Source organism: Schistocerca piceifrons, chromosome 2, assembly GCF_021461385.2.
Source record: "Schistocerca piceifrons isolate TAMUIC-IGC-003096 chromosome 2, iqSchPice1.1, whole genome shotgun sequence".
Classification (NCBI taxonomy): Eukaryota; Metazoa; Arthropoda; class Insecta; order Orthoptera; family Acrididae; genus Schistocerca; species Schistocerca piceifrons.
In genome coordinates this window covers 120,354,524-120,374,977 of record NC_060139.1, presented here as the reverse complement: position 1 = coordinate 120,374,977, position 20,454 = coordinate 120,354,524, and the positions used below count along the sequence as shown (strand labels likewise).

Genomic DNA, 20,454 nt, shown 5'->3' with positions numbered 1-20,454 from the left:
CAGTCTGCCTTCGGTCACTCATATAGATCACACGCCTCCCCCATTCTACATGTGGACATCATGCTCAGCGATACTGCATGCACCACGCATGTGTCTGACTAACAGTCATTCCTTGCCAGGTGAAGCTGCTCTCATGGGTTTATATCGATGGTTGTAATGTTCTGGATGATCAGTGTGAACTCGAATTGGGAACGCTTCAACAGCTACCCTGAGGTATGATTGTGAAATTGAGTATGTGAGCCTTAGCTTAACTACCTGGATTGCAAGGACAAGTTGAATATGGCAGAGTGTATCTACTGGCATGTATTTCTTTGTATTTTAAAGCAGTGCTGTATTGACACACAGATCTACCCATGTCTGCAAGCAATGGGACTTTGTTGGCAGTTTCATTGTTTTGTAGATAACATCCTTCAGATTCTCCTAACAACGGGAGTTCATGTTACAGATTCTGAGTTATATACAATCTTGATGAATCTAAAGTAGATTAAACATCCTGACTCCCAGAGCATCTCATGGAACATACTGAGTATGTAACCAGCAAAGAAATTTGTCCAAAACATTCAGAACACCCTGTTTCCTCTGCGGAAGGCGGGAAAAGATGCTTCACTCCTTCGGTAATGGAGGACATCACAGTTCCCAGCAACGAGATCGCAGATGCATCAGCCAAGCAGGCTTGTGTCAAGAATTCTGTGACATCCTGGGAGATCATCCTGTGGTCAGTTATGACAGTGGTGAGGACAGATATGTATATGAAGTAAACAAATGTGTTTAAAATAAATAAAAATCCTACTGTGGGCTGTTCAACTGGCCACTCGGACATGGCAGACTTGCATCCACTCACTCAGATGAAATAAGATCATTGTAGCTCAGCTCTTTATTTGACATTAGTGTTAAACAAATTGTTTCCTCCTGCACCATGAGAAGCTTCTATAATTATACACCTATGATGTCACTGTGACAGTGCCCAATATTTTAACTGAATGTAGTGTGCATGCTGATAAGAGCAAGTTAAATGGTTTCACTGGTGACATGTCTTCTATTTTAAGTGGCAGTTTGATGAGTGTAGCATAAACTTAAAATTCTGAGGGGATCCGGACTTTGCCTGATACACAAACTGCACATACTCCTATTCAGAAAGAACGTTGGTAAAATTTTTACATATCGTTATCGGTCTGCCTTCCACTGTAGCACAACAAACTGTACTGCAGACAAAACGTTTTGGTAAGATCTTTAAAGTGCTGTATTATTTGCATACTTTTGTAGTAGGCATGTATAAATATGAAATCCACCAAATATAGCATATTAGCTTCCAAAACTCTGAAATTAAGATGGTGGATGTTCGATTTGCCACTGTCAGCCAATCACAGTGAGCACGGCAAATGATCTTGTCAGTTAATTACAGCAGCACAGCAGATGTGATCTAATCACCTAATTACAACATGACTTTTTAATTATGGTGTACACACACATGGATTTTTATACATACTGTATAGGAATAAGCAGAGTTATTCCTTCACATACAATTTTGGTTGTCATAAATATTGGGTTCTTTTTTTAGGGGGCGGGGTGGGGTTGATTGGACTGGGATGTAGAAGCAAAGCTCAAATTGTGACAAGTGAAGCAATGACATTCCTATTCATGTTTGTTAAAAATATTTGGCTGGTATTTTCCGAATATGCCGCAGTTTCCGTGTAACGATTTCCAAGAGTATGGTTAGGCTTAGACAAAATACTACAGTTTAAATTGCAGTGAGTGAAACAGTAATGTTTATATTCTTCATTGTCTCAAATATTTGACTGTTTTTCTCCAAATAGCTTGAGAATACAAGGAGTTTGGTTAGGCTGCTTTTTTTCCCATTATATGTCTTACTTTCCGAGGGTATGAATAGGCTGGGACATAAGAGCACAGCTTGACTGGCCACAAAAAGAGTGTTGGTGACAGACTGTTCAGTAGCTAGGTCTGGATTAGGTTGGAAGGTAAGAGTTTAGTTGTGAGTAGATGAAACCAATGAATGTGAAAACATTAAGCCTGATTTTGGTGACAGATGGATCTGTAACTTAGCCTGAGGTGTGGATTAGATTGGAAGATAGGCTAACAGTTTGGTTGTGAGTTGGTGAAACCAACAAATGTGGAAGAAAAGAAAGAAAACCTGCTGATTTGTATTGTAGCTCAAGGTCTAGATTAGGTTGGAAGATATTGAGGTATAGCAATGCATTGCGCAATCTTGTTTGTCTTGAACATTTGTGTTTTGTCCAGAGTATTTTGTAATTTCTGAGGGTCTAGATAGGCAGGAAATTAGGAGCACAGCTTCAATTGGTGGAGCCAGATATATGTTACAACCTTGGTTATAAATTTCCTGTTCATCTACATCCATACTCAGCAAGCTACCTGACGGTGTGTGGCGGAGGGTACTTTGAGTACCTCTATTGGTTCTCCCTTCTATTCCTGTCTCGTATTGTTCATGGAAAGAAAGATTGTCAGTATGCCTCTGTGTGGGCTCTAATCTCTCTGATTTTATCCTCATGGTCTCTTCGCGAGATATGCGTAGGAGGGAGCAATATACTGCTTGACTCCTCGGTGAAGGTATGTTCTCAAAACTTCAACAAAAGCCCATACCGAGCTACTGAGCGTCTCTCCTGTAGAGTCTTCCACTGGAGTTTATCTGTCATCTCCATAACGCTTTCGCGATTACTGAATGATCCTGTAACGAATCGTGCTGCTCTCCGCTGGAGCTTCTCTATCTCTTGTATCAACCCTATCTGGTATGGATCCCACACTGGTGAGCAATATTCAAGCAATGGGGGAACAAGTGTACTGTAACCTACTTCCTTTGTTTTTGGATTGCATTTCCTTAGGATTCTTCCAATGAATCTCAGTCTGGCATCTGCTTTACCGACGATCAACTTTATATGATCATTCCATTTTAAATCACTCCTAATGCCTACTCCCAGATAATTTATGGAATTAACTGCTTCCAGTTGCTTTCACAAAACTGTCAGATTTTAGGGGGAGTTATAGCTTGTTGTGGCTAGTTCGCAGCACATCTTTAGTGCTCACTCTGCACGAGTCAAATGTGACAGTATTGTTCGACCAGTGTCAGTACTGTAATTAGCGCTGTGATGTATTGCAAAATTTGGGCCCATTCGAAGGTGAGTATCATTTGCATAGTTGTAGTTCAGTATTGAAAATGGAGTGTGACAGATGTTCGCTGGGAGAGGTGGTTTTCTGTAGAATGAGCGAACCCACATTATATTCATGAATGCTGGTGCACAACATTTTACCATACAGTATGAATTGCCTGAAACGCCATGTTCCAGCAAATTTTTTGCCAAATGAAGGTTCATATCATTGCTGGTGCCGGCAGAAGTTAAGGAAGGGTAGTCGCATGGTCAAGGTGTGATGCACTATCAAGCAGTATGCAGTTCTGTAATTTGCAAATGACAGTCTTAAAAATATGTGACTTCTGTGCCATATGGGTCTCCACATGTTGTCCAAAGAAGGCGAGAAATGTCACAAATTACAGCCTGTATACACGTACAATGGTTGATTTGTCTTCCTTCCATCATAAAGTTTGTATTGAGTGTACAACAAACAATTTATGACAGTTATAGGACCAGAAGTCTTTATGGAAACAAACTAGGTGAAGTTTGGGAGAAGGAAACATGGCTAATGCCGTAACATCTGTGCGAACTGAGTTTTCTGTGGAATTCTATGATTGTCGAAAAAATGTTTCCCTGAGCTCATTGAATTTTGAACCAAGTAAGTCTTGATAAGAATAATAAAATAAAAGATACTCCCTGGGACAATGTTTGTACTGGTTATTGTGCTACAGTGGCAAGAAGTAATGGTATATAAAAATAGTATCGGATCATTGGTAACCAAGGCTCCAAATGCCTTAAAACAGCCATCAGCAGGTTAGAGAACCAACTAGCTCATATACTAACATTTGAAGCGATTACCTATTATTTTCTGGGAAAAGTGAAAAGATAAATTTTGTTTGGCATCCACCCTTTTAAATGGTAGTGGCACACATTTTAATTTTTTCCCCTTTGTCTGTACTCGTACTACAGCAACTCAAGGGGAGGTATTAGTGCGTTGCAGAGTGGCTTGATCATCTGTTTCTTTAATGTAGACATCACACACCTACACTTATTTCCCATAGCATTTTAATTATTTCAGTTATAATTTATTTTCATCTTCTTTTGTCCAATGCTTTGTTAGATTGACTCAGTATTTTTTCGTTGTTTCAGCACATTTGCCTTGTAATATTTTAGAGCAGGCACTAAGATCAGTTCTTTTGATGTCACTGAACAGTACCATCACCACTTGGTGAGATAATTCACAGCATCAGCAAAGGGAGATCTGCACAGTCTTTCTTTCATGAAGTAATAGAACTTTAAACAACATGTTGAAAGGTATTAATTTATGTTGTTAAATTATGCAGTGTACCAGGTTAGAGAATAAAGGAAACAGTCCTTGATAGATTTAAGCTATGATTCAGGCTATTAAAAGTGACAATCCATATGTCAGTGTTGACCATAAAGGGCTACAATTCTGGTTTAAGTCTCAGTCTTTCATTGTTTGAACCCGTTAAGAGAGAGAAGCCTTGACAGACTTAACGAACCTTAGTTGAACCAAAAAGGTTGCTGGAAAACTAGGGTAGTTGCTTATTGCATGCAAAAGGCAAAAATCCAGATTAAAGTCCTAGTCTGCTATACAGTTTGACTTTTAATGTTGGGAGATTAACAGATTGCTTTAATAAATGATGACTAACTGGAACCCTCAGCTGCCGACAGGTGTTGTTGATATACCTCGATGTGGACAGCTGAAAATGTGTGCCCCGACCGGGACTCGAACCCGGGATCTCCTGCTTACATGGCAGATGCTCTATCCATCTGAGCCACCGAGGACACAGATGGATAGCGCGACTGCAGGGACTTATCCCTTATCCTTATTTTCAGCTGTCCACATCGAGGTACATCAACAGCACCTGTCGGCAGCTGAGGGTTTCAGTTAGTCATCATTTATTTCAGGGAAAAGCTGCACGGTCATCAACAGTATTCTGTTCTTTCGAGGACAGTTACTGTCTTCATATATATAGTTAAAGGCTACCCAGCCATTGACCTTCGTCTGTGCGAATGTGCACAGGTTGGCCAAACTCTTACGGGAATCGCCAAAGTGTGCGCGAGTAATGAGTGGATGGGCAAATGTCTATAAGGTTCATGACATATGTAGAATTGTGGACAGTTGGGAATGTGAGTCTCACGGGAAGCGTGCAAGGGGTAAGTCCCTGCAGTCGCGCTATCCATCTGTGTCCTCGGTGGCTCAGATGGATAGAGCATCTGCCATGTAAGCAGGAGATCCCGGGTTCGAGTCCCGGTCGGGGCACACATTTTCAGCTGTCCACATCGAGGTATATCAACAACACCTGTCGGCAGCTGAGGATTTCAGTTAGTCATCATTTACTTCAGGGAAAAGCTGCACGGTCATCAACGGTATTCCGTTCTTTCAAGAACAGTTACTGTGTGTGTGTGTGTGTGTGTGTGTGTGTGTGTGTGTGTGCATAATTCACAAATCCCTTGCTCCATGATATGTTGTGATGATGACATATCCTTGAATTTGCTCACTAGTGATGGTGACAAGGAGGCACCATTTTCATTTAAGAGATATTCAGAGTCAGAACAGTGGAGCTAGACTATGTGATGCACATAACAAGCAGAAATTCCTTATTTTACTTGGAGTTTTTAACACACTGTTTTTCATTAGAATCTGCAATTTATTAGCACTATGATAACAGTATCAAAGAAGTAAGAGTAGTTATTTTCATTGTAGCACAGGAGCAAGTTGTGAAATTAATAAATAATTGAATTTGTGTACACTTTTTAGGTAATTGCTATTTTGTGACATTATCACACAATGGTCCTGTTGTACTGGGTGCAAATATAACATTCAAGGCAGAGTTGTTTGATGTACTGGGTGATGCTCCATCTGGGACGTTCTTGTTCCTCTGGCGTGATAATGCCTTACCCCAGCACCAGTCAAGTGTAAGTATTGGACTGAATGTGGTACATATCAGTATGTAATTTTGCAAACTTTTGTTAATTCATACTTCTCTTCCAGAGCACAGGTCACGACACTGTTAGATACTGGAATGTGTCATACCCTTCTCCTGTGTACGCTCCAGGCCCATATGAAGTGCAAGTAATAGTAGAGAGAGTAGCACTAATAGTGTGGCACATCTGCAGTCAGAGAATAATGTTTAATGTAACAGGTACGTACACACACGGTTGTACAGATATTTGTAGGGGGGGGGGGGGGGGCAAGATTTTAAAACTTTCAATTTTTATATAATAGTCCTTGAGGTTGAAGTTTGTCATGCCTCAAGACATGAATTTTCCTTGAAATAAGCAAAGTTTAATATTTCCAAAAGGATTGATAGTTATCCACACACTACTAAATTACTGTGATATCTAAAAATAGATAAAAGTGTGCCTTTGGTATACAGGTCTTGGATTGGCTTAGATTCAGTTTTCGTTCCATAGACCCAAAAAAGAGATGATTCTCGTGTGTGTGAAACATGTCTGAAAGTATAACATAATAACATAAAACATTTTAATATAATACATACTACCCTGATCATTTGTCACGAGATTGTCAAAATAGGTGAGTACAATGCAGTAAACTGGAACAGCTAATATTTGCAGAATTAACATGGTGTCAGAATGAAATATTGTTAAGCACTATTAATCAATTTACCATACACAGAATACCTAATCTTGACTCTTGTGACCAAGTGCTGTCAAAACTGAAATCTAACAGGCCTTTTTCAATTAAGCTGGCTTAGCTGTCTCTGTTATGGTATTCATCTATAGGGGAGGAGGAGTCGCCTATCAAAAAGTCTTTCAAACTGTGTTTAAACCGTGCTTTATCTGAAACCAAGTTTTTAATAGTTGCTGGCAATTTATTGATAAATGTGTGTTCCTGAATACTGCACCCCATTTTGGACCAAGGTCTTTATGTAGATTGTTCTTATTCCTAGTATTGAAACTATTGGTTGGAAATAGAGGTATATTACTTGCAGCAAATCTCATTAAGGAATAAATATACTGAGAAGCAGTGGTTAGAGTACAAAGTTCCTTGAACAGGTTTCTACATGATCTTGAATCTACACAACAAATGATTCTTATCACACAATTTACCCTGAAGCAATTCTGTGGTGTGCTCTCCCAACTGAATCTATTATTGAGTTGTTATCCTGGAAATTTAAACGAAAACTTTGTGTAATATTAATATGATCATTGATGGAACCATTCTAGTTTAATTATCTGAAAACACTGCCACTTCATGAAATTCTGCTAGTGGCCAACAAGATGATTTATATTCATGTATCAATATTGTTAGGCTCACAAAAAAAATATTAAAAAAGTAGAATGGAAAAATACCAGAACAACTGAGATGACCCAGGTTGACAAATAAAAATAAGGAATTGTTAAGTGCTGCTGACTGGTACTTCTCAGCAGTGAATAAGCTGGAAAGAGACTTAAAAAAAAAATGCTTATTGAACTTTGATGTCATTTACAGTGTGTTTTATTTTGAGGAGAGGACACATACATGAGCATTCACGCGTATGCAAATATTCATGTACATGATATTATTCTCTATTTAATCTACTGACATACAACTTTGTATGCAATTTTGACTTACTTATCAAATAAAATTTTTTTACAAGCTGCAGTAACCAAGCTGTCAGATGCAGTAATGAAGCGAACAAATTATCCATATTGGTAACATTAGGATGGACATTTGAAATGCTATGTGATTTAGTGTGTCATCTGGACCAATCTCGAAAATGATTGGAGATTTGAATTTATTAAAATTTGAGTGGACAATATGATTTCCATCAGTGAGTAGCCACATGTATTTACATTATTAAGTTAAGTTTCCACTGTAGTTTTTCTCTTTTTGAAAGTGAAATGGGTGAACAGTTCTTTCTAATTCTCAATCATCACTCATAGCATAACTCATCACATACTTTTAGCGTCCCTGTAATCAAGGGGAATGTGTTGCAGCAGTGGGATAGGCAGTGTATGAGATAATGGGGTTTGAGGGTCACACATTCCTATATGGGGGACATTGAAATAGCCATCACTGGCATGAGGAAGCAACTGAAAGTATTGGAAACAAATAAGTCGTCAGGTATGGATAGAATCACAATTATAGAGTGTACTCTTCGACATTGACCCCACTGTCTTGCATTTATTGTGATGTCACACGCTGTGCAAAGTGCCAAGCAGCTGGAAAAAGATGCACATGACTCTTGTATATAATAAGGGTAAAAGAACAGATCCACAAAATTACGAACCAATATCCTTAATGTTGGTTCACTGCAGAATTCTTGAGCATATTCTAAATACAAATATATATTATCTTGATGCAGAAAAGCTTCTGTTCACAAGTCACCACAGATTTAGAAAGCAACAATCATCTAAAAGTCTGCTTGTTCTTTCCTTGCACAACGTCCTGTGAACCATTTTATATCTGGATAGTGTTTTGCACATTGCCATAGTGCAGACTATTAATAGAGATTCAAGCATAGAGAATAGTTTGTCTGATATGTGAGTGGCTTAAAGACTTGGTAAGCAATAGAACCCAGTATACGGTGAGCAGAAATCTGCGATTGTTCACTGCCCTCCTTGAGTGACTGTAGGAAGGTACGGGATGGCTTGGACAGTATTTCTATTTGATGTGATGAATGGCAACTTGGTGTAAATATAGAAAAATTAAGTTAAAGCAGATGAGTAAAAAATTAATTAAAGCAGATGAGTAGGAAAACAATTCCATAATGTTTGAATACAGCATTTGCATACCGATTGACACAGTCACATTGGTTAAATATCTATACATAACATTGCACAGTGATATGAAATGCAGTGAGCACCTCAGGTGAGTAGTAGGGAAAGCGAATGGTCGACTTTGGTGTATTGAGAATTTTAGTAAAGTGCAGCTCATCCGTAAATGACACAGAATGTGTGTAGAAGACTAGTGCTGTGCCTTCTTGAGTACTGCAGAGTGTTTGGGATCCCCACCAGACCAGATTAAAGGAAGACATTGAAGCAGTTCAGAGCTGTGCTCCTAGAGTTGTTCCTGGTAAGTTTGCTCAACACGTGACGTACTTAAGTGCTGTATAACTCAAATGGGAATCCCTGGAGGTGAGAAGACATTCTTTTCGAGAAACACTGATGGGGACGTTCAGAGGAACAGCATTGGGGAATGACTTCAGAATGATTCTTTGATCACCAATGTGCATCATGCATAAGGACTGTGCAACAAGGTAAGGGAGATTAAGACTCATACAGAGATGTCAACAGTCAGTTTTTCCTTGCTCCATTAGTGAGTGGAACAGTAAAGGGAGGGACTAGTAGTTGTACAAGGTACATTCCTCCTTGCACCATATGGTAGCTTGTGAAATATGTATGTGGATGTAAATGGGGAGGTTGGAATTCCTTGAATTCTGTGCATGGTTGTCTAGGAATGGTGGCCTCCCTCAATCTCCTAAGGGATGACATTGCAGGATTTGCCTCAAAGAAAAGAAAACGTACTTATATTTCAAAATTGTATCTTGTTGCAATAATTTAATACCCCTTAGTCATTGATGAAAAGATTCTCAGGTCTCCAGCCAGGTGGTAGTGTTGATATCTCGCGACATTTCGGGAAGTGGCATACTACCCATCTTCTGACGAAGTGCCGAGATTCACAAAGAGCGGGCTATTTATATGCGCAATCACCCCCCTCCACTAGACCTTGGGTGGCTGCGGTGGACCAGCGGCTTGCGCGCAGTGGTGGGGATGGCGGTCGCCCTCGGCGGCCGCATTTGGTTCTCGGTGTAAGCATTCTGTCTGTGGCAGAGGACGTTGACGGGTGCGCTCCCGATGGATTGCCGCTATCGCAGGGTTCGGTGCTGCACTGAGTTGGTATCCCTCATCTCTGTTGACCAGTTTGTCGTGTATCCATATTTCTACGGATTCTTTGATAACACTTTCCCAGAAGCCAGATGCTTGGCACAGTACCTTCATGTTTTCGAAGTTGAAGGTGTGTTCTTCATTTATGCTGTGTTCTGCTATGGCTGATTTTTGAGTGTGACCTAGTCACACACATCTGTGGGACACTGCAGCCACCTTGTGAGAAACTCAGCCGAATTCATAAAAATACTCAGGGACATGCGACTACAAAGGGAGGACCTACTCATGAGCTTCGACGTGGCGTCGCTTTTCACGAAAGTGCCCCTTCAAGACTCCTTGGCACTTTGAACTACAAACAGTCAGCCTCTTCGAACACGCAGTAACAACTACCTACTTTCAGTGCAACGGGGAATTCTTCGAGCAGATTAACGGTGTTTCCATGAGCTCCCCATTGGCTCCTGCGATTGCAAACCTCTGTATGGAACGTTTCGAGGAGGTGGCCCTTCAAACTGCCAGACAGAAACCAAAGCACTTCTGCTATGTCGACGACACGTCTGTTGTGTGGGGACTTGGAACACAGGCACTAGATGAGTTTCTGGAACAGCTCAATAGCATTCATCCAAACACCAAATTTACAATGGAAATGGAGGAAAATGGATGCCTCCCCTTCCTTGATATTTTAATTAAGAGGAAGGCAGATGGTTCACTAGGCCATGCAGTACATACGAAGAAGACACACACAGACCTATACCTTTATGCAACAAATTGCTACCATCCAGCACAAAAACAAACAGTACTGACCACCTTGGTACATAGGGTGCGCGCCATCTGCGACAAAGACAGCCTACAATCCGAGCTGCAACACCTGAGTGAAGTCTTCCAACAATATGGCCACAGCCAAACACAGATCAACAGGGCAATTAAAAGAAAGACGGAAGCAGTGAGAACCCCAGAAGAAGATGGTGAAGAAGAAGGAGACAAACGACTCGCATTCCTTCTGTACGTGGGTCCACTCTCGGCCAAAATTGCTAGACTTCTGGGCAAATACATTATCAAAACCGCTCTCCGACCGCCACCAAAGACGAGGGAGCTCCTACGTTCTACCAAAGACGTGCTGAAACTTAACACACCAGGATTATACGGCATACCATACGAATGCCGGAAAACAATACATTGGGTAAACACAGCGCTGTGTATCTAAATGCTGCGAAGAACATATCAGATGTGTGCGACTAGGTCACACAGAAAAATCAGCCATAGCAGAACACTGCATAAATGAAGAACACACCTTCAACTTTGAAAACACAAAGATACTGTGCCGCGCATCTGGCTTCTGGGAAAGCGTTATCAAAGAATCAGTAGAAACGACGATTCGCGACAATCTGGTCAACAGAGATGAGGGATACCAACTCAGCGCAGCATGGAACCCTGCGATAGTGGCAATCCGTCGAGAGCGCCCCTGTAACGTCCTCTGCCGCGGACGCAGACAGAATGTTTACACTGAGAATCGAACGCGGCTGCTGAGGGCGACCGCCATCCCCACCACCGCGCGCACGCCGCTGGTCCACCGCAGCTACCCGAGGTCTAGTGGAGGGGGGTGACCGCGCATATAAATAGCCCGCTCTCCATGAATCTCGACACTTCGCCAGATGATGGGTAGTGTGACACTTCCCGAAACGTCGTGAGATATCAATGCTACCACCCAACTGGTGACCTGAGAAACGTTCATCAATAGTTTATGCTGGGAAAGCCTACAGTCACATATATCCATAAATCATCTATGCTGTCCACTCTTCATAGTGGATTTTCCGGTGATGGCAGGGAAGATTGTGGAAGACACACAACCTTTGGTAGCAGAAGGACAGGTAGTTGGCATCGGCAGAGGTTGGGAGGGTCATCTGTGCCTCTTTCATATCTGTTACCAGGTTTCATCTCAATATTTAATTCATGCAAACCAAAACTCTTCTTTTCATGAAGATGAAATGTGCACTGTCATACACCCCATTCTGTTTAATCTGCCACCACTCCATCTACAGGGCACAAGTGGCCCATTGGGACCATCCGTTCGCCACGTCATCCTCAGAGGAGGATGCGGATAGGACGGGTGAGAGGTCAGCACATTGCTCTCCTGGTCGTAATGATGGTATTCTTCACCGAAGCCGCTACTATTCGGTCGAGTATCTCCTCAATTGGCATCACGAGGCTGAATGCACCCCGGAAAATGACAACAGCACATGGCGGCCTGGATGGTCACCCATCCAAGTGCCGACCACGCCCGACAGTGCTCAACTTCAGTGATCTCACGGGAACTGGTGTATCCACTGTGGCAAGGCCGTCTGTTAAAACTGCCAGGGAACATTATTGTACAGAGAATTTGTTTTAATAAATTTTATAGGAAAAAGCCAATACACATAAAGAGCTCTGGCCTTTTTTATTAAACTGCCACGTGTTGCAAATGTTGTAGTATAATGCGAATTCATCATCTATGAAGTGAGATGGTGGCACAGGCAACAGCTCAATGTAGCAAGCTAAGTGATAGCATTGTGGGAAGCCAGCTTGGCCAGAGATCGAAGACATTAGTAATGCACCCTAGACGGATTGCGTTATCTTGGAACAGGAGAGTGAGATACCACTCCTCTTAACAGGTTTACTGAAACTTTGTCAGTTTGTGAAAATTGTTTGCCACTGGACATCCCAGTGTAGCATAGAAGGCTGTGGAACATTCTCACTCTGATAAATACCGACATTGCCAAAAGTAAATAGAAGTTGCTAGTAAACGTCTACGATCTTTGTAATGTTTCTTGTGAGCAAAGCCTTTTTTTCTCTTCATTGAATGAATATGCTCATGTCCATTAAAATCAGTGACGTTGATGAGGTTGTGCGTTCTGGTACCACCACCATCACCATCATTGCTGTTGTCATCATTGTTTGTTAGGTAGTTACGTCATCTTTTGATCAGTCCCTCGGTGTCGGTGACTGTTATGACATGGAATGTGTCAAGTACACAAGAAATGCATGGATAATTCAAGATTTTTTAAAGCTTAAAATTTTTATTACGTACCCCGCTCCCTTAAATGGCACAAAAGCATATATTGCAACTATAGATTTATTTATTCCTGTTCAAGAATTCACCTACGGTATAGAAGGAGTTGTCAAGGAGATATGATTTCCATTTATTTTTGAAACTATTACTGCTGTCTGTTAGACATTTTATTTCATCTGGTAATTTATCAAAAAGTTTTACAGCAGCATATTTTACCCCTTTCTGTGCGAAAGATAGGTTAAGTAGAGGATAGTGTAAGTCTGTCTTCCTTCTGGTATTATGATAATGAATGTCACTATTGTGTTCATTACTGCATAAATGTACTGTGAGGCTGTTGTAAGAATTCCTAACCTTTTCAACGGATGCCTACAAGGTGTGTGACTATGAGCCCCACTCATTATTCTAACTACTTTCTTATGACCAGTGAATACTTTTTGCCCAAGTGTTGAGTTACCACAAAATATTATTCCATAAGATATCAGAAAGTGAAAGTATGCAAAGTATGTTAGTTTTCCAATTTCTGTATTCTCAAAATTGGCAATAATTCTGACTGCAAAAGTTGCTGATCCTAGTCACTTTAGGAGATCTGAAATTTGAATTTTCCAATTAAGATTCTCATCTATATGTACACCCAAAAATTTACTGTGCTACCTTGGCTACTGACGTCTGTTGATGTGTCATATTTATTGAAGGAACCATAGTCCTTGCAATGGAAAATTGGATGTAATGTGTTTCTTCGAAGTTCAGAGCAAGCCCATTCGTAGAAAACCAATAAATAACTTTTCCAAAGACGTTATTTGTATCATTTTCAATTGGAGTTTCTTTTACTGGTGCTCTTATCTTCGGCAAGCAGTGTCAGTTTAGCTTTTTGTTTCAGTTAAGAAGGCAAGTCATTCACATATATCAAGAACAGAAGGGGACCCTTGATCAAACCCTGTGGAACACCTAATGTAATTTCATCCCAGTTGGGGATGAAGTGGGAAACTTCCTTAAATCACTTAAACCACATGAAGAAACGTTTTGCTTCATGTTCTGTAGATATGACGTTAACCACCCATATGTCATTTATACCATAGAATTGTAATTTATGTAACATGTCATAGTTCACACAATCGGATGCTTTGGGTAAGTCACAGAAAATTCCTATTTGTGATGTTTTACTATTTAAAGACTGTTATATGGGCAGTGAAACTGTATATTGCTGTCTCAAAGGAACAGCATTTTTGAAATTCCAACTGTGATTTACTAAGTATCCCATTACTATTGAGATGGCTAATCACTCTTGAGTACATTGCTTTCACGGCGATTTTTGAAAATGCTGTAAGCAAGGATACTGTCCAGTAATTATTGACATCTTTGGTGTCCCTTTTTTGTAGAGAGGCTTGACAATGGCATATTTTAACCTGTCTGGGGAAATACCTTGAGTTAGAGATGCATTACATATGTGGCTCAGAACATCAGCTGTAGCTGCTCCACATTGTTTTAATGTCTTGTTAGAGATGTCATATACTCTAACAGAAAATTTATTTTTCAAAGCTTTTCCATATATCACAAGAGGTTGTTATGTAGAAATTAATCTGATTAGGATGTCTCAAAATTGATGTTTCCATGTACTGCTTGGCTTTTTCTTTTGAACTATTTTCACCAACACTTAGGAAATGGTTGTTAAATACATTAGCTACTTGTGTTCTGTTGGTTAACATGGTCTCATTCTCTTTAATAGTAATGCTACCTAACCCAGTGATTACTTTTCCTGTCTCCCTTCTAACAACATTCCATACTGATTTGATTTTATTGCCTGAGTTGTTAATTTCATCCCTAATATACATATTTCTTGATTTTCTGACAGCTTTTCTCAGTATAATTTTTGTAGTGTAAAATTACTTCTGTCTCTGTACTAATTCGTGCTGTGCCATACAGTTTTCCTTTTCTTTCTGAAGACACTTTCATACCTGTAGAAATCCAAGGTTTCTTTGAGAACTGTCTACATTTACTATTTTTTTTTGGGGGGGGGGGGGGCAACAATGTTCAAAAAGGGATATAAATTTATCAAGAAATATGTTGCATTTATCATTAGCATTTGGCTCATTATATACAGGGTGATTATAGTTCAAGTTAAACTTTCAAAGCTCTTTAGAAATGACACCACTGGTCAGAATGATGTCAATGGAATATTATCAGAGAAGGGGCAAAACATATGGCAGAAGAAAAATAAATAGTTACAAAATGTAGAAATAGATGGTGCTGTAAGCATCATAATTTAGTAATGGTTAACTACAAGTGAATCACACAACAGTGTCTAAGATACACGTTTGAAGTTAAACAAACTGCACTACTCAGTGTGCATGGGTGTACAGGTGTGGTACTGCTAGTTGTGTAATCCAATCCACCCCAGCAAGGTCATATCAAATCGGATGGGAAAAATCAGTTTTTAATTGTCCTGGGGCCAAAAACCGCATAAAAAACATCAATCAAAATCGAATTGGATTATTAACTTCCATGCGACTGGTGCAAAACATGTTCAATATTCTGTCCACCTTTTTCTGCAAGAAGTTGAAATCGAGAAACAGCATGTTCCACAACTGATCGAAGTGTTTCCAGGGTCACATTCAAAATGTGTTGCGGAATGTGTGCCTTCAATGCAGCTAAGTTTGCAATCGGAACACTGAACACAACATCTTTCAGATAGCCCCACAGCCAGAAGTCACACGGGTTAAGATCAGGTGACTGGGTCAACCCCAGGCTGTAGGGAAATTGCAGCTGATAATTCTAGCATTTCCGAAATCGCATTTCAGCTGCTGCTTAACTGGATTCGCAATGTGTGGAGGTGCGCCATCTTGCATAAAGATGATCCCATCCACACTTCCATGCTGTTGGAGAGCTGGAATGACATGGTTGTGCAAAAGACACTCATAGTGCTTACCAGTGACGGTACAGGTAACAGGACTGGAAGCACCTGTCTCTTCAAAAAAATATGCCTCTCTGATAAATTATGCTGTAAGCCCACACCACAAAGTGACCTTTTCAGGATGAAGTGGTACTGATTGATTTGCTTGTGGGTTTTCCGTTGCCCATATTCGAAAATTCTGTGTATTGTCATATCCTGTCAGATGGAAGAGGGCTTCGTCTGTCCACAAAATCTTCCACGGCCAATCATTGTCCACTTCCATGCGAGCAAGTAATTCTAAATCAAAGGTCTCTTGCTGGCAGATCAACAGGAAGCAACTCATGCACATGGGTAATTTTGAATGGATAGCAAAGAAGAATGTTTCGTAGGATTTTACGCACCGTGCTCATGAGTATGTCCAATCTTGAGGCAATTCTGTGTGCTCTACATGTTTGCACACCATCACTCATCTCCTCCTGCATTGCTGTGGCCATTTCTTCCACTGATGTCAAATCAATTTGTTTCCTCCCTCTACCAGGTTGCACACCAAAAGAACCCGTCTTTTTGAATTTCCAAATCATTTTCTCCAGACCCATGGCAGTCATCAGACCAACACCTTTTATCAAACTTTTCAGTTTCCGGAACTTCTGAGAGCGACATGTGCACAGTCATCATTCTTGCAATACAGCTTTACAAGCAGAGAGCAATTCTGCATTGAGACAGTCATGGCGAACATTGCAGATGCAGAAGGAGGAAAAGCTGTGTACCTGGCATGTGTATGCCAACCTCAGTGGGTGGTGCACAAGACAAATGATTTCATTTACGTATTCTGACAAATACGCCTTCTTTTGATCAATTTTTGCAATATTTTTCTTCTTCTGCCATACGTTTTTCCCCTTCTCCAATAATTTTTCATTGCAATTTGACATCATTCTGACCAGTAGTGTTATTTCTACAGCGCTTTTGAAAGTCTAACTTTAATTATAGTAGCCCTGTACATCTCCCCAATTAACACTTCTTCAACTTTCTCTGAAATGCTCTATAAATACCAGGTTGAGCAGCCTTACACTTTTACTTAATGGTTTCCAAACTGTACACCCTGCTAGGTTTTTGTTGTAGTTTATGCAGATTAATGCAGCTAAATGACAATTAACAACTATTTAAGGGACAAAATAAACTGTTGCTTCATTTGCACAACACACATTAATACATTTGGCTACGCAAAAAATATTATGTTGCCCATCAACAAACACGGAACATGTATATTCCACAGTCTAATGCACTCTGCACATCATATCTTGTTCGCCACTATGCACGCTGGAAAATGTTTGTTCACATATCTGCAACACTTCCCCTTGAACAAATATTTTTCAGATACTCAACACTATACATCCGAGCTTAAACCATAATGTTTCACCAGCTTCTGAAGTTTGTCCTTACTGGGAGGCTTGGTTAGGAGAGCAGATAATATTTCTTCTGTGCATAGACAACTGGGAACTATATTTCTCTGTTCCACATGATGTCTTATAAAGTGATGCCTTATGTCAATATGTTTGATCTTACACTGGTGACATTATTTTTTTTCAATTTTAATAGCTGCCATATTGTCACAAACTGCCACAGTTGGCTTTAATGTTGGACGAGATTCTATTTCACTCATCAGTGTATGGACCCAAAGAGCTTCTTGGATAGTGGAGGACAAGGCCATATATTCAGCTTCTACAGTACTCAAAGCAACACTTCTTTGTCTCTTACATGACCATGATATCAATTCTCCCGTTAGTCTAAAACAACTTCCAGTGATGGAGTGTCTGCTTTCCAGCTCATTTCCCCAGTCTGTATCACTGTATCCTTCCAAATTTACATTTCCAGTTTTAGAAAATTTTAACTTACGATCAGCAGTTCCATTTAAACATCTGAATATTCTCTTGACTGCCATGCAGTGCTTTTCTCTGGGATCACTACAAAACTTGCTTACTGCAAATGCAATGTCTGGTCTGGAAGTCTGTGCTAAGTACAGTAGACTTCCTACAGCTTCCAAATAGGGTACACTTTCCTTACATGTCTTGTCATCATCAGTTAATAGCAGTTCTGCATTATTTTCCATAGTAGAAATAGGTTTACAATATGCCACATTGAATTTTTCTAAGATCTTCCTTGTGTACAGAGATTGATCAATCCATAATTCTTCTCCGTTGGCACTTCTTAGAATCTTCATGCCTAAGTATTGATTAATTTCCCCTAAATCATGCATATTAAATTCTGACGGTAACTGTTTTTTAAAATGTCCCTCTGGCTATCACTATTGATTAAAATAAAAAAGTCATCTACCCATGTGGCCATGATTGCAATTTCTTCATTGCTCCTTTTATGATATATAATTGGATTTGCCTTTGACTGTAACATTCCTAGTTTTATCAAAGTTTTATGCAAACATTTATTCCAGCAATGGCCACTTTGCTTTAATCCATATATGCTTTTCTTCAAATGCCAAATTCTCCTTTTCCCTTGATAAGGTTGCTTAACTTCATCAGATGCAATCACATATATTTCCTCTTCCAGCCTTTCATTTGGGTAGGCTGTTTTCACATCCATTTGATGAATTAATAAGTCTTCCTTTACTGCAAGAGCTAAAAGGTAATGATGAATACTTCACCACAAGTGAGAAAGTTTCATTGTAATCGATTCCTTCTTTCTGGGAATATCCTTTAACTACCAATCTGGCTTTGAATTTTGGTATTGCACTCTCAGGATTTTTAATATTAAACACCCATCTTGTTCTTTAGTGGCTTTTTGTTTTCAGGCATGTCAACCCATTCATATGTATCATTATCCACAAAAGATTGCAGCTCCTTTTCAATTGCCTTTTTCCAAGCTTGAGCATTTGAACTTGCTAAAGCTTCATCAACTGTGATTGGTTCATTGTTGACTGTTGGGGCAGCTTACATTTCATACTCTGGATATTTTTTTGGTTTTGCTATATGTGAAGACCGCCTTAAACTGACTTCCTCTGATGAATCTCCTTCCTCAATTTGATTCTCAGGTAGCACATCAGCTTCCTCTTCATTCTCATCTTCCTCTGTTTCAGCACTATCAACATCACGCATGGTTGCATTACTGTATCATTTTGACTACTTTCCTTTATTTTTGGTCTACAATCCTCTAAAAATTCTACGTCTCTACTACTTATTATCTTCTTATTCACAGGATTATAAAATCTGTAGCCTTTTGAATCCTCACAGTAGCCAACAAAAATATATTTTTGAGATTTTGCATCCCATTTTCCTCTTAATGGTTTTGGAATCTGAACCATGGCATCACATCCAAAGACTTTTAATTGCTTTCAATCCGGTTTCTTCCCAGTCCATACTTCATAAGGTGTCTTGTGTCTCACAGCTTTGGTAGATGGTCTGTTAATTAAATACAATGGTGTTGACACAGCCTCTGCCCAAAAGCACTTAGGTAGCTCATCGTCGATTAAGATACTTCTTGCCTTTTCTACAATAGTTCTGTTGGCTTGTTCTGCAACTCCATTCTGAGGAGGACTGTAGCGAATGTTAGTCTGATGCCTAATACCTATTCCATTCAACTGTTCCTTAAACTGACTGTTTACATAAGCTGAACCATTGTTTGATCTAATAATTTTAATTTTCTTCCCACTCCGTCTTTCGACTATTTTGCAATAAACAACACATCATCATTCACTTGATTCTAGCTATTTATAAAATAAACATACATGTAGCTAGAAAAATCATCTATGAATCTCAGGAAACAGAAGCTTCCTCTTTAGGATTTATTCTCCATAGGTCCACAGAGATCTGAGTGTATGAGTTGCAAGACTTTGGTGGATCTGCTCTGATTCAATTTAAATGGCAATCGAGCCTGCTTCCCTTGCAAACACACCTCATATTGGACATTATTCATTCTTTAATTTTCCATCCCAGTTGCCACATTCTCCAGTAAAGTCGTACTTTTCCTATTCAAATGGCCAAGTCTCCTATGCCACAAGAAACCTTTTGCAGCATAAACAGAGTGATTTCATGTTTCAGCAGTATTTTGAACTGTATTCACTTAGTAAATACCTCTTACATTACTTCCAGTAGCTACAGTATCACCACAAGAGTCTATCACTTTGGCTCCCTCTATAGCTAAGATAACTTTATTACCCTTCTTTAATATTTGCTTACTGACAACAAATTAGTTGCAATATTCTTTACATAATGTACATCATGAGCAATAACAATTTCCTTTTCCCCATTCACAAGAAAATAAGACCCACTTTTCCTGCAAGTTCACACTTTAACTTAGATCTGTCAGCTGTGCAATACCAATGTCAGTCCTTGACTGAACATCATACAAACCTGATGGAGCTTTGGTAATGTGCACAGATGCTCCTGAATCCAGGAACCATTCTGCATGATCGTCACTTGCTTCATTAAAAGAGTAAAAGACAGAAAATGCCTTACCTTTATGGGTAGTCTCTCTCTCAAGACTACTAAGAATTGGCATGCTTCTTTTCTTTTATACTTAATTTTTCATTACACTGTGAAGCAAAATGTCCAATT

The 20,454-nt window shown here is 39.7% G+C and overlaps 1 protein-coding gene and 2 non-coding genes across 3 annotated transcripts in view; 2 read left to right on the top strand and 1 right to left on the bottom strand.

Annotated features, from left to right (window-relative positions):
• Positions 1 to 20,454, top strand: part of LOC124776358 — a 96,361-nt gene that overhangs the window by 7,035 nt on the left and 68,872 nt on the right. The window contains exons 2-3 of the mRNA XM_047251310.1: positions 5,887 to 6,044; positions 6,121 to 6,271. Of these exons, the coding sequence (XP_047107266.1) occupies positions 5,887 to 6,044; positions 6,121 to 6,271 (309 nt within the window). The remainder of the gene's footprint in view (positions 1 to 5,886; positions 6,045 to 6,120; positions 6,272 to 20,454) is intronic.
• On the bottom strand, positions 4,837 to 4,910 carry Trnat-ugu. Its single transcript has one exon. It is a non-coding gene; the product is annotated as a tRNA-Thr (tRNA).
• On the top strand, positions 5,315 to 5,388 carry Trnat-ugu. Its single transcript has one exon. It is a non-coding gene; the product is annotated as a tRNA-Thr (tRNA).